The sequence below is a fragment of the Physeter macrocephalus genome, chromosome 16 (genome assembly GCF_002837175.3).
Source record: "Physeter macrocephalus isolate SW-GA chromosome 16, ASM283717v5, whole genome shotgun sequence".
Taxonomy (NCBI): Eukaryota; Metazoa; Chordata; class Mammalia; order Artiodactyla; family Physeteridae; genus Physeter; species Physeter macrocephalus.
In genome coordinates this window covers 79,283,051-79,297,923 of record NC_041229.1, presented here as the reverse complement: position 1 = coordinate 79,297,923, position 14,873 = coordinate 79,283,051, and the positions used below count along the sequence as shown (strand labels likewise).

Below are 14,873 nucleotides of genomic sequence, written 5' to 3'. Positions count from 1 at the left end.
CATATCCATTAATTTTTTTAGAAGTGTTAAACATTCTTTGCTTACACAAAGTCTACATGTATATATTTCTGTTTTTTGAATAATTGTTTTCTATTTCTTATCTGTAAATTATTTTTTCTTTGTCCTCTAGAGAACAGAAATACAGGAGTAGTATTTGGGGCCATTTTAGGTGCTATTCTGGGAGCTTCATTGCTTAGTCTTGTTGGCTACTTGCTGTGTGGAAAAAGGAAAACAGACTCATTTTCCCATCGGCGACTTTATGACGACAGAAATGAACCAGGTAAAAGCAACTTTCAGAACTTCACCTGTACACAGTGGTTTTAACTAAGTGAAGTTGCTAACGTTCACTGCATTATCTAGAAGGGGTTTAGAGATTCATATGACAGAAACGAACTAAAGATTTATTCTGATCTATTCTCTCTTTCTCAAAGAACATAACCAAAATAACTATGGAACTGTGTGTGAAATTTTAAAACCATTTGGAACTGTTGCTCATTGCATCACGATTGGTTTTAAGTAATAATCCCAGAACCTAAAACATATCATTATATTGAAAGATAATGGCATGATATTAAGAACAAAACGGCCAGTTTTGTTAGCAAGTAACCGGGGAGCCATTTATTCACCATTGTTGGATCTCTTAGTAGCAGTAATTTGAACAATGATTTATTCTAATCTGGAGCTCTTGAAAAGTTTACACGTATACAATAGCCCTCTATTAATTATCTTAATGAGTCTCTAAAACAGAATTGCTAAAGGGTTGCATATTTGGGTACATAAAGTCAGATAAACCTTAATTCAAAAATTTCCCAATCATGTGATGCAAAAATCCCACCACATCTATGGATGAGAAATGTGTCTGCTAAGAATAAAGCACTGTGTTTGATCTTAATAATGCAGTAGTAATTAGGACAGAAATAAAATCACTTCAAATGCTTGATTCAACGCTTTTTTTCTTTAATATTTCAGGACAAAAAAAAAATCTGTTTTCTAGTTTACACAAGGGACTCTTGCCACCATAAAAAAATAGTTAAATGCCCCGGTTGGGTCTCATTGCTAAAGTCTTGTTGATTTTTGATAAGTTTGGAACATTACTGATATATTGTTAATTTTCAAAATCAAATCCATTAATTGTAAATTAACTGAATTCTGTTTATGGGCTTCTAGCAATCCACAGAAAATAAAAACTATCACTTTTCAAAATTGACGGATAGGATTTCAATCAACAGGGTTTTCCAAACTTTTTTTTTTAACTTCAGAATATTTTCTTTAAATGTTATCACATGCAAAGGCTCAGTCTAACAACTTGATATAATCTAAGATATTGTGATCGAGGCATAATGGAATAATTCAATCACACCACCTGTTTTACTCTTTCAGCTTTGAGACACCTTTCCCAAATTCCTAAGGTTCCTGGGGGTCCAATTTGTAAACAGAAGGCTTAAGGAATAGGTAGGATATGAGAATACCTAGCTGAATAATTAGATTACTAGTTTAATTAGTAAGTAGTCCCTGCTTTAGTATTCAAATACCTAGTGCCCCAAGTTTTCTTTAAATTCAAGAACATAAAAGAAATAATAGTTAGTTGTTTGTTGAAAATAAAAACAATCTCCAATATTATTAATCAGGATAATAACCTGGATCTCTCAGAAGGAAACATAAGATTTTACAAATTGTTTTCTTTCATCTCCATCTTCAATGGCTCACCCATAATGATTTTAAGACCCTTGGTAAAATAATGACACATTTTAAAATTAAATCTCTTCACTTTTTAAAAATTATTTTTATACCAGAAGTAAAAATTCTGAACATGTTGACAAGCCTTTGAATTCACAAGATTCAAAAGTCAATGAGACATGTCAATACTTCTTTATATAAAGTATTGCTATATTTCTGTTGTGATCTCTCCCTTAGTTCCTTTATTTTTGGACCACCAGCAGTGAAATTTTGGAAGTTAAACTGTTCATAGTTTTAGAAGAAAAATGTGGCTTGCAAAATATGTACTTATTTAAAATTCAAAACTAATCTCTGAAAATCCCATATAAAAAAGTGTAACTAACTCATCCAGAACAATTCCTACAGTCTAGCAGATGCCTGAGCATGCATCTTCCAGACTGTCACTATAAAGCAATTTTTTTGTTGCTTTTTTAGTTCTACGATTAGATAATGCACCGGAACCTTATGATGTGAGTTTTGGAAATTCTAGTTATTATAACCCAACTGCGAATGATTCATCTACACCAGCAGGCCGAGAAAATGCACAGGATGGAATTCCTATGGATGACATACCTCCACTTCGTACCTCAGTATAAAACTAAGGGGAAAAAGGCTTCAGATAGCAAATGTTCACTATATCCTGGCCTTTCAAATCCATCATCCAAAAGCTGAAGCAAGATCACTCTCATGTGGCCTGTGCCAAAGAGAACTGTAAAAGCATGAGACGAATAGCAGAAACATAGAGGATAAATCATCCAAAAGGTTTCCTTTCTTCCATTTCTCGCTGTGCTGAATCATCTATTGAGTAACCTTAATTTGTATTTTGGTCTATTTTTTTCTTAGCAGGAAATATTTGTGGAATCAGGTAAAACTGAAAGATTTCACCATGATTGCCCTGACCGATAATTTAATTTAAAAAATCCTTCAATGAAAATAGGGATCCCAAATTACATTTTTATTTTTTGGGGGGGGGTGAATTGACTCTTCACTGCTCCCCGTGTAGTCATAATACCATATATCAAGATTGGCATTTTCCTGAAGGAAAATTGGAAGGGTGATTTTATTTTTTTTTAATTTTGACTTAAAGCTAGAAAGAGAGTATGGCACAGTACATTTTACTTTTCTGTATCAGCAGGTACATAGTCAGCTCCTTGAGTTGCCAAGTTGACAGTGACTTTGCATTCAACAGACTATGGTAGGAAAGCTGACCCTAACGAGGAAAGTGATCACTTCTCTTCAAAGCATCAGGAATTCCAATCTGTGGTTTACTTTAGGCCTCAATTAATTGGGTTCTTTAAAAACTCAGTGAAAAAAGTCAGCCAATACATATACCTATACATAACTTTTACAGTTTTAAGATGTTAGATAGGAACAGGATTTATTTTGTATTAGACATTATTGCTCAATCATATATGGAATAGATTCTGCATCTCTAAGTGCATAATGTAAGGTTAAAAAAATATATAATGGATGGGCTGGGCTTCCCTGGTGGCGCAGCGGTTGTGCGTCCGCCTGCCGATGCAGGGGAACCGGGTTCGCGCCCGGGTCTGGGAGGATCCCACATGCCGCGGAGCGGCTGGGCCCGTGAGCCATGGCCGCTGAGCCTGCGCGTCCGGAGCCTGTCCTCCGCAACGGGAGAGGCCACAGCAGAGGGAATAAAAATATATATATATATATATATATAATGGAAGCCTTAAGCAAACAAAACATTTTCTGAGTATCACTTTCACAAGTGAAAATACAAGAAGCTTAATTTGGATTCTAGTATATTTCAGTTTGTTTTCAATTACTGCCTGTTTCTGGCAGGAAAAATATACTCCACAGTATAGGAAGGTTGAGGCTTTAGGGATTAAGATTAAATCAAGAGTTAAATTCCCAAAGAAGCAGTGAATGTGTGAAGAGGGCATACGAAACAAGGGATTTTACTGTTGAATTGATACATGGTATGTGTGTTTGCGTGTGTGTGTGTGTGTGTGTGTGTATGGTGGGTATGAATAAACATAGCAACAGCCTCAGAAAACGAGGGCCAGGAAGTAAGCAATGGAAGAACATACTTACCCCATATTGCCATAAAAATAGCAAAGAAGACTGTCCCTCCATTATCAAACAGGTATGTTACCTTAGTGGAAAACAAACAAAAGTATCAGTCACACTTTTGGTTATAATAATCCAGTGATTACTGTTTGCATTTAGGTACTATTGATTTTTTTTCCCAATGGAATCACATTATTTTATAGTTTGCAAATATAAGATAGGCAATCCTTTCACGGGTCCTGCAACTGTTTCATGTGATTTTCTCATGGGGAGAGGTGAGGAGTCAGCATTTCCCCCTTCTCTTCTATTTTCCCCTTTGACTCTACCTTCATTTCTGCTTAGAAGTGGTTCTTGTACCCTGAGGAAGTACTTGTGGGCCACAAATAGAAGCTACACAGAGAGCTTCAAGAAGTTAGCTTTCCAGTGAAGGCACACCTAGCTGCACTTCCTGTTCACAAAACTTCCAGGATTGGGAGAGTTGCAAAATGCAGAATTCCATTAGTGATCCAGCACTTCCAAGGGAAAGGGACCACAGTGCTATCCCTACTCTCTGATGTCTTTCAGAATGTGCCATGGGTCATTAAGAAATTTCATAAATCACTGGACATTTAGGATATAGTCCAAGTGTTTTTTAATCAGACATGACCTGAAGTTTTATAAAGAACAATGTACAATTATACAACATTATTGAATATACATTTCAGGGTTGTAAGAATTGTTTGATTTTAATAAAGTATAAACTCAATTTACCTTTGCCTCTTTTTATTTGCGTAATGCCCTAACTATATTTATAATGTAGCGAGGGAGGTTGAACCAATATAGCCAAGCCAATGAATGTTTGGCAGTCATTTAAATACCATAGAAGCTAAAGAGAAAATAGGGGCATTATCCTCACAGGAGTGAGAGGACAATTGGGGGCTAAAGAACATTATTCTAAGGAAAGTGGGAGTACAGTGGTGTCCTCTTTGCTCAGGCTACAGTCTAGAGGCTGCTCAATGGGTGCATTAAAACAACATTAATGTGTATTTTAATTGTAACATCTGGAACACACTGTAAAATAATATAAAACAGATAAAGGTGGGATGTATTTTCCTATTATATAGCATTATTGAAAATTTTATTATACAAAAGATGCGCTCCTTTTGAAAGTTGGTGGATAGGTGCAAGATGTCCTAGATGCTTCTAAACTTCTAAGACTGTTAAGGCTTGGGCTTTTAAAAAATGTTATAAGACTTGGTTTTTCACACCAATCATCAGTATATATTATGTACAATAGAGAAAAGGACCGCAAAGAAATTCTCTCACAGAGTTGATAAAATTCCACCCAGAGGGGGAATCCAGCTTTTTTGTGTCCAGAGGCATCCCACAGAAATACCTGCGGAAGCCAAGCAACTGAACAGCTGTCTGCTTTCCTTTATAAACAAGCCTAGTGCAGGAAAGAGCCTCTTAGAGTGTTAGAACAGAGACTTCACGCATGCAGACGTAAAGGTCACCAAGAAATAATGGCTCCCCCTGCTCCAGAAACATCCATGTTTTTAGAAAAGTGACACATAAAAAGCAATACTTGGGCTTCCCTGGTGGCGCAGTGGTTGAGAGTACGCCTGCCGATGCAGGGGACACGGGTTCGTGCCCCGGTCCGGGAGGATCCCACATGCCACGGAGCGGCTGGACCCGTGAGCCATGGCCGCTGGGCCTGCGCATCCGGAGCTTGTGCTCCGCAACTGGAGAGGCCACAACAGTGAGAGGCCCGCGTACCGCAAAAAAACCCCACAAAAACAAACAAACCAAAAAGCAATACTTAATAACAATTGTGTTGCACAGACATAATTTGTCATTGTTCATGCAATATTTTCCTTAAAAAAGTTTTTCATTTTTTTTTCTTATTAGTTTTGTTTACAAATCTTTCAGGCATTTTTAACTAAGTAAATTTAAATATCAGCTTTTCAGAAACACATCCACGAGACACGGCGAGGTATACATGCCATATTGATGTAATGTGAGATTATATACATGTAGTGGGAGATAAAGCTAGAATGGGAGTTAGGGAAGTCTTCAGAACTTGCCCTGAGGAGGAGTGTAAAAGTATAAAATCATTGTTTTACCCACTAAACTATTACATGCAGGGTGTATTATGACAGGGGAGATTGTGGAGATAAGAAAAGCACTTAGAAGCCTGTGGTTACAGCTTCCGATGATATGGGTTTTTTAGGGTGCTGATATGAGTTGCTGAATGGAAATGCAGAAGAGGGAGAAGGAAGAGTCAAGCACAGTGTGGATGGCTCAAGCTTAGATCGTGAGTGATCAGAAAAATCCCAAAGCAACATAACAGACTTTTCTAAAAGCAAAAAAAAAAAAACAAAAACCTTGTCTGATCTACAAATGTATATTTGCAGTTAATTATTTTATTGGAAAAATAGCTTGCCTTTATGTGTAGGGAACCTCTGGACAAGCTTTTTATTCAAAATTGTTGATGCAAATAATATAAGAAGACAGAAGCAAACTATGCCTCAAACAAAGCTGTGTGTTAGCACAAATTCTCCACTATCTTTGACATGTGATTTCTCTTGCAGAGCTGAGTGTGGCTGGAAATCAATAAATGTGGATATTGTTTAAGGAGATACATTTCTTATTAGGTTGGAAGCTTAAACTCTATGTCTCCTCTACTGTAGTTGATAGATCTCTTTCTAAAATTGTTTCATGGGTTCAGAATAACTTAAGCCTCTGGAAACTGCCACTTATACTCAATTCAAGCCCCTCTGGGCTAAAGTGAACAAGGTGCCTCTTGGGCAGATTCCACGCTGCGGGCCAGGAGATTACGGGGGGAGAGAGGCAGGGTTTGGAATTTAGGCTGAAGTTCAGCCCTCTCTCAGTTCCTTAGTTCCTAATTCTTCGACAGAGCAAAATCTGTGTAACTATCCATGTCCATTGGACCAGGGCAAAGGTACACCAAACATGGCAACTTCATTTTTTTACCCCTCCCCCAACTCATTACTTATTTAGGGCAACAGCTTTTTAAATGTGGTCCTAGAAATCAGAATCACCTGAGGAGCCTCTTAACATGCAGATTTTTCAGCCTCGCCCTTGGCCAACTGATTCTGAATCTCAGGATGTGGGGCCCAGGAATCTGCTTTTTAACAAAAGTTCTAGGTGATTCTGATGTGTAATCTTATGCAGACTCATCCATGAAATTTCTTAAAGAAGAAAGATGGTCTGTCCTAATTCTGTTGTAGCCTTAATATCAGTATACAGTCTGAGGTTCACTCTAGGTATTGGATAAATGTTTGCTGAACAAGTGAAAAAAAACCCAGATACTAATAACTGTTATAAATAAGGCTAACTTCAAAGGTTGAGTCATTTTTAAAATCATATGTAAAAACAATGCAGGACCCTTGTACCTGATGATTTCACCTTAACTGAGAAATCCTAGCATAATGGAAAGTGACAGTGTGGTACCAGGTGCTTTGAAAAGAGTATGCAAATATCACTGAATTAGTTAATTGAAAATATTTCTTAATTCCCATACTTTTAAGTATTAAAAATGAAAACAGTCACCAAAGAAAATGTTAATGTACTTAAATATAATTTTTATTATATGACAGGACCACATTTTCTCTGAAACACACCCTTGAAATTATTAAGGAATTTATTACATTCACACACATATTTCAGTAAAATATGACAGATTTAATTTCCTGTTACTTGTCACAAGTGGTGATTGATTCCATAAGGAATTGACCAGTTACTAGATGATGTCGCTGGGTGATGGTGTAGGCTAGATGATTCTAGGTTGGTGGCCTTGTTTCTTTGCTAAAAATCTCTTCCCTTTTTTTGGACACTGCCCATACAGTAACCTCTAGATGTTTAAGTATGTAAACTGATTTTAAAAGAGAATGTTTATTTTCATTCAATGAAGGAAGAATAATTCTGATTTTTAAGGTGTAAGCCAAGTAGCTACATTTTACCTTAGCTAGAGGAACAAATACAAGACACACTAAAGATTTCACCGTAGTGGGTTTTATTTCCTGTTTTGTTCCATAAGGCAATATTCTCCTCTGCAAGCTAACTTTTCCACCTACCTTATAATAGTTACCAAGTGAATTCTTTCTGAGTCATACCTGTCCCCATATATACTATTTCTACAGAGTAAAGGAAGGATGTAGATAAAGGCCCCCTAGAGTTAATGTTTCCTTGGACAGTTTCTTCACTTTATCACTCTGCCACATATCATTCTTAGCTTTAGTGTTCAGAAAATGCCAGTGTGTTTTATTAGAACTGTCCAAGTAGAAGTAACATATGTATATATGGATTTGTTGGTGTCCCTAGGGCTGTTATATGTCTTTGAAATGCATGGACAAAGGGAAAAACACACGTATTTACATCTAATGACTCTATACACTTGGTTTTTGCAAAAAGTGTTGAGAAAATGCTTCCCCAAACAAGACATCTTTGTGGAACATGTAAAAGAATTCAGCACTGAGCACAATTTAGAAATTAAATTATAAACAAAACAGATTTTTCCCATGCCATGCGTTCAAAATAAATAATTCAGAAGCTAATTTTACTAAGCTTTGGTCTTCTAGTAGGATCCTGAGTGGCTTTTGATTTTATATCCACCCTTGTCAAAAGTTAATTGTATAGAGTCCTCTACTTCTGAACAAGATGGAGTAACAGAGATCGATTTTATCCCCATTCTGGAAACAACCAAAGAATGCACAAATATATAAAGCAACAGATTTCAGGATTGGATGTGAGGCAATGAAGGGCAGTGATCCCTAAGAGGCAGGAAACAAGTGAGGAGAGCATTATGATTGCCTCAGGTGACTACACTGAAAGTGTAGTCACCAGGGTGCAGAGAGGGACAACCCAGAGAGTGAGCATTAATGTGAGGAAGCTACCTGAGGAAAGAACCACCTGAAAGGATTAGAGGAAACAGTTTCAGGAGCTCACAGGGTCAGGAATAGTGCCTGTTCCCACCGGCCAGACTGGAAATCCTCATTATTCACAGGGCACTGGGTAGAGTACACAGAAAGATCTTGTTTTTATTGTGGGGGAAAAATGAAAGCTAGAATGAGCACTTCTGGGAGCCCATCTAACAAATCCTAAAAGCAAGACCCAAAAGAATCAAATTGTTTTCAAGTAACTAAACTGCAATGAGATCTCTCTAAACATCTATTAGAATAGTTAGAATTAAAAAGACAGTCCATCCTGAGAATCAGTGACTATATAGAAAACTGGAATTCTCATACATTGCTGGTGGAAATGTAAAATGGTATAGACACTTTGGAAAACAGTTTGGAAGTTTCTTAGAAGGTTAAACTTTAAATCTTTCTATCTCATAATCCAGCCATTTTGTTCTAGGTATTTGCCCAAGAGAAATAACACTACTTGCCTAAATGAAGATTTGTAGACATTTGTAGCATCTTTATTTAAAATGGTAACTACTTAAAACAACCCAAAAGATCATTAATAGATGATGGATAAACAAATTTTGATATAGCCATATAATGCAATAGTACTCAGCAATAAAGAAAGATGATTGACTGATAAATGTTATGACATGGATGAATCTCAAAATAATTATGTTGGGTGAAATAAATCAGAAAAAAATCACACACTGTATGATTCCATTTACGTAACAGTCTGGAAAATACAAACTTATCTATAATGATAGGAAACAGTTTGTTGCCTGAGCACAGGGGTAGAATTTGGGAGGGATGGAAGGCAGAGATTACAAGAGGTCGTGAGGAAACTTTTGGAGGTGATGAATATGTTCATTATCTTGATCGTGGTGATGGTTTCACCCGAGCATATATATAATCAAAATGTATTCATTTATATACTTCAAATATGTACATTTTATTATCTGTTAATTATACTTTAATAAAACCATTTTACAAATGAGTAATAGTAATTGTAAAATTCAAGTACACATTTCTCAAACTAGTATGCACCTTGAAATCACCTGGGAGGTTTTAATTTATGCTGATGCCTAGGTTCTAAATCCAAAGATTCTAATTAAACTGCTCTGGGATGTGGCTTGGGCTTCAGGAGTTTAAAACCCCCTTCAGGTGATTCTAATAGGCAGCAATTTGAGAGCTTTTGGTATGTTATTTCATTTTCTCTGTAAAATTAGAAATATTTTAACTTTAGGAGTCTTCATGGAAGATAAAAATTTTATCACTACCCATGGAAATAATCATCTTCCCCCCAAAAAGAATCTAGATGTAATTCCAAGTGGACGTTTTAGGTCTATGATGGCAATAATCACTTATAAAAACAAAGGAAGACAAAGATATTCTAATAAAATATACTCTTTCTGTAATTGCCACAGAGTGATGTTTTACTCAGTTGTCAATGATATTTATTGTTGAAACACTTGGGAACATTTAACTTTGGTAAAAAGCGGTTTGCTGGAGGACTTTTTACTACCTGCCTCCTAGAAAAAGTAGAGGGCAGGGAGAGGAACGTGAGGGTCCACACTCACCTTGGCATAGATGCAGCTTTCATTGAGTCTCTGCAGTGAGCAGTTCTTGTCACAGAGAGGGCACATGAAGACTTCAGTGGCCTTGCAAATTTCTTGGCTTGAGAAATCAAAGAAGAAAAAGAAATCATGAACCTCCATGTTTAGGAGGTACGTAGCCCCTCTGGCCAATCCTGTGGGAAGCAGCAAGGCAGGGAGGAAAGAAGAAATGGAAATAGTTGGGGCAGGGGGTTGGACAGGTGAGGAAGAACTTTAAGACAGTGGCTCCAACTCAAATTTTTAGGATTTTTGTGATACAGAGTTTTTTGTTTGCTTCTTTGTTTTAGAAATCTCTGCCAAGATATTGTAATGATAATAGGCCATATTTTATACTTGGGAGGCACCTGTGGGGCTTTGTCACAAGGACACTAGTACACCTGATTTCATGGCATGCAGGATAATCTTGTGAGGAACAACCGAGGGTGTTTTAACCAAGCTCACAGGCTTGGACATGGCTGAGCTGGAGTCACATCTGACTCTGCTGATTTCTCAGGTCTAACGATCTTTCCCCTGGATCTCGTTGCTTTACAATCACCAAAATGAACAGCATCCATAATTCACATAATTTCATAACCCCTACTGCAGTCAATCAGTGCATTATGTTCATTGGAAATCTGAGGAAGTTTATCGTGACACACACTGTCACGATAACATGGCATAGATTTTATTTACCGAAATATATAATATTCTCTATTAGAATGTAGCTTCATAATATTTGTCTCTTAAGTTTTATGCTATCTTTTAAAAATCTCAGCGTACATTATAGATGACATTGTGACATGAATAGGGCATCGATAACAATTTCTCAAAAGCCTCACAGCCTGAGAGTTCACAGCAACCTGTTTTTAAGATGTTTTGTGCCTTTATTTGTCATACCTGACCCTTTCCCACTAGGTATACCATAAATAAATTGTCCAAGTAAATATGCTTTGGAAATATTGAACGTAATATAAAGGCTTTTGAAAATATGCCTGGAAATGCAACTGTTATTAAAAGTTAAATTGGCAGTGTTGATAGCAAGATTTGCTGTTTTCAAAATGTATACACTCAAAGCAAAAAATAATGCATGTGTATTTCAAATGCCTGATGTGTGTAATCTCAAGCCAAACTGGAAATGACTAGTAAGTAAGAATGCTATACAGTAATACAATACTTTACAAAAAGCAAAGGTGGGTCCATGTCCATTATGTTTAGTCCTCAATGCAATCTCCTGCAATGGTAACTATCTCCAAACTGAGAGGAAACTGATGTTTAATTTAATTGATTTGCTCAAGGTCATACAGCTAACAAGAGGTAATTTAGGGAACTGAGTTTAGGTTTTCCTGATTCTAGGTCCAGTTCTCCATCACCTATAACTCATCTAAAGGAGAGATAAGTTTATGTCATATTAAGAGGAACTTTCCTATCAAAAACTAATTTATTAATAATGATGATGGTATAACAGGTCTTATATATACTATAATTCTCCCACTTTCACACACATCATCTTGCTAGTAATCATAATGTCTATGTGAAGTAGGAGGAAGCAGGTAAGACGTACATTTTAAAAACTCAAAAAAAAGACAATTATACCTCCTCTTAGTAATACTACTAATTTGTATAAATAAGAATTAACGTTCCTCCTGAAGAAAATTTTTATTAAAATAGGCTTGCTATCATAATTAACTGTGTTTTGAGAATGACATAATATGCCCTGCATTGAAATCTCATACTAAAATGGTATTAAGTTTGGTTAATACTATATTATCTTTCCCACCTTGCAAATGATCACACAAAAAAGCACAGATGTTTCAAAGCACTCAGTCTAGAATCCCAGCTATTAGACTAGCCTTATTTTTATTTCCAGAATCATCAAACTCATTTTCTGTAAGTTGTCCAAAGTTCAACTTGATAGGTAACATAAAAAATATTAAACAATTTTGGCAATGTACTTTTTAGCCTAAAATATGGAATTTGAGATGAAATCACAAAGTTCTTTGACTTTACTTAACCACTAGATGGAGGGAGAGTGCCCAACTTGAGTGTTTCTTAATTTCTTTTGCAGAAACTCATAATATAAACCACTGCTTGAAGTGTGGCTTTCTTTTGTCTTATATCTGTTGTTAGATATACACATCAAGGGCTGATTGGAAGGAATGATAATTACAACCCATTTAAGATATGGGAGGAGAGAGCAATTTGTCCATTTGGGGATGGATGCCTGGACCTTCTCTAGGGTCTTGATGCTTCCTATAATCCTGTTAACCTGACAAAGCACAGAATAAGACGCTTGGGGATGTCCATTTGGGGGAAATGTGGTAATATGAAAGTAGGTTTACAGGAAGGCAGTATGGAAGCATGAGTAAAGCATGGATTTTAGAATCAGATATAATCATCAGGGAAAAGCAAATCAAATCACAAGGTATTACCTCATACCTGTTATGATTGTTATTATCAAAGAAAACAAACAAAATAAAATAAAAGTAGCAAGTGTTGGCAAGGATGTGGAATATTTAGAACACTTGAATATCGTTGGTGGGACTATAAATTGGTGCCGCCACTATGAAAAACAATACAGAGGTTCCTCAAAAAATTAAAAACATAACTACCATTTAATCCAGCAGTCCCACCTCTGGGTATATATCTAAAGGAACAGAAATCAGAATCTCAAAGAGATATCTACACTCCCTTGTTCAGTGCAACATTATTCACAATAGCCAAAATATGGAAATAACCCAAATGTCCATCCACAGATGGATGGATAAAAAAACTGTGGAATTGACATACAATAGAATATTATGCAGCCTTAAGAAAAGAAGGAAATTCTGCCATATGCAACAATATGGATGAACCTGGAGGACATTATGTTAAGTGAAATAAGCCAGTCACAGAAGAACAAATACTGCATAATTCCACTTATATTAGGTATCTTAAAAAAACACACTCATAGAAACAGAGTAGAATGGTGGCTGCTAGAGGGTAAGGGAGAGGGAAACGGAGAGTTGCTGTTCAGTGGGTATAAAGTGTCAGTTATGTAAGATGAATAAGTTCTAGAGACGTGCTGTACAACATCGTGCCTGTAGTTAACAATACTGTAGTGCACTTAAAAATTTGTGAACACTTAACTCATGTTAAGTGTTCTTATCACAATTTTTAAAAATCAGATACAGGTTTAAACTTACTAGATATTTCCCCTTAAGTCATCTACCTCTCTGAGGATCAATTTCTTCATCTCCAGTTGGAGATAATATGCAACTGGGATATTATGTAATGAATATTGATAATGTGCCTGGCACATCATAGGCACTTGATAAATGGAAGAAGCCCTTATTGCTAAGGATGTTGTCAGGAGAGGATCTGAGAGGCCCTTTAGGACGTAACAGCTTTTGAAAAGCTGGTCAGTACTGAGGACCAAATACAGAGTTCTCATGCCAAAGAGGCAAGAATGGGCCAGAGAGTTGTTTCTGCTCTTTGTCCCAGACCTGAAACCCAAAGCCTGAGAAGCAGGGACCATATCTACCTGCTTGTTCATTTTTCTATTCCTATGATATACACTCTACCTGGCACAAATCTGACCACCTTTGATGTATAAGACCAATGTGCATGTAAATATATACATGCACATATACATACAATAAATAATCTATAACATGATTTTCATGTAATTCTACAATTAACTGCAGAGTAGGTAAGAAATATGACATTAATTCACGTGAACATAGCTGGTAGAAACATAATACAACCCAATCTTCAGCTTTTCAACATTTTGTTACCTTGCAATAAACAAAAAAAGAGCTTAAAACAAAACTAAAACAAAGCAACTCAAAATAAAAGCCCTATGTCCTCCACTCACTCGCCATGATAACACCTAAGACTTAACCATGTCTGACACCTTGAATGGAAAAATTCAGTCCCGTGAAATTTTGAAAGTCAAGATATTCAGTGATGCTTATCTTAGTTTAGAATAGAAAGTCTGACAGGATCTTAATTACAGTGTGACAGAAGTAGCAGTAATATAATACCACAAAGCACAGAAGAAAAGAGTTTGCCTGAGCCTTTTAAAACACTCCTTGTGCTAAAGGTTAAAGAATACTTATCTCATACAAAAGGAGCCTAATTTACTTCATTGGCACATAAATCAATAGGAACAGAAAATCTATTCCTTTCATTGCCTTTTGTTCATTTTCAGCTTTGTAAGCCTGGAGGAGGAAGTCTACACCACATGGGAAAACTTTGTGAATATGTTCTCCATGGAACCAATTTGAACAGTAGCTAACTGCCTAAAAATCATTTTCTGCTTTTGTCAATTCATTTTAAAAGACCATTTTTTTCTAAAACCCTAAAGACTCTATCAAAAAACTCTATAACTAATACATGAATTCAGTAAAGTTGCAGGATAAAAAAATCAGTATACAAATATCAGTTGTGTTTCTATATACTAACAAAAAACTATCAAAAAGAGAAATTAAGAAAACAATACCAATTACATCGAAAAGAATAAAATATTTAGGATTAAATTTAGCCAAGGAGGTTAAAGGTCTATACATTGAAAACTATAAGACATTTGCAAAAGAAATTGAAGAAGACACAAATAAATGGAAAGATATTCTGTGCTCATGGATTA

General features: G+C 36.2%; 2 protein-coding genes across 2 annotated transcripts in view; one reads left to right on the top strand and one right to left on the bottom strand.

Annotated features, from left to right (window-relative positions):
* The window catches only part of ANO3 (anoctamin 3), a 439,317-nt gene that overhangs the window by 64,704 nt on the left and 359,740 nt on the right, over positions 1-14,873 (bottom strand). Inside the window, 2 exon segments of the mRNA XM_024119081.1 lie at positions 3,775-3,835; positions 10,235-10,331. Of these exon segments, the coding sequence (XP_023974849.1) occupies positions 3,775-3,835; positions 10,235-10,331 (158 nt within the window).
* The window catches only part of MUC15 (mucin 15, cell surface associated), a 108,201-nt gene that overhangs the window by 9,058 nt on the left and 84,270 nt on the right, over positions 1-14,873 (top strand). Inside the window, 1 exon segment of the mRNA XM_055078650.1 lies at positions 131-280. Within this exon segment, the coding sequence (XP_054934625.1) occupies positions 131-280 (150 nt within the window).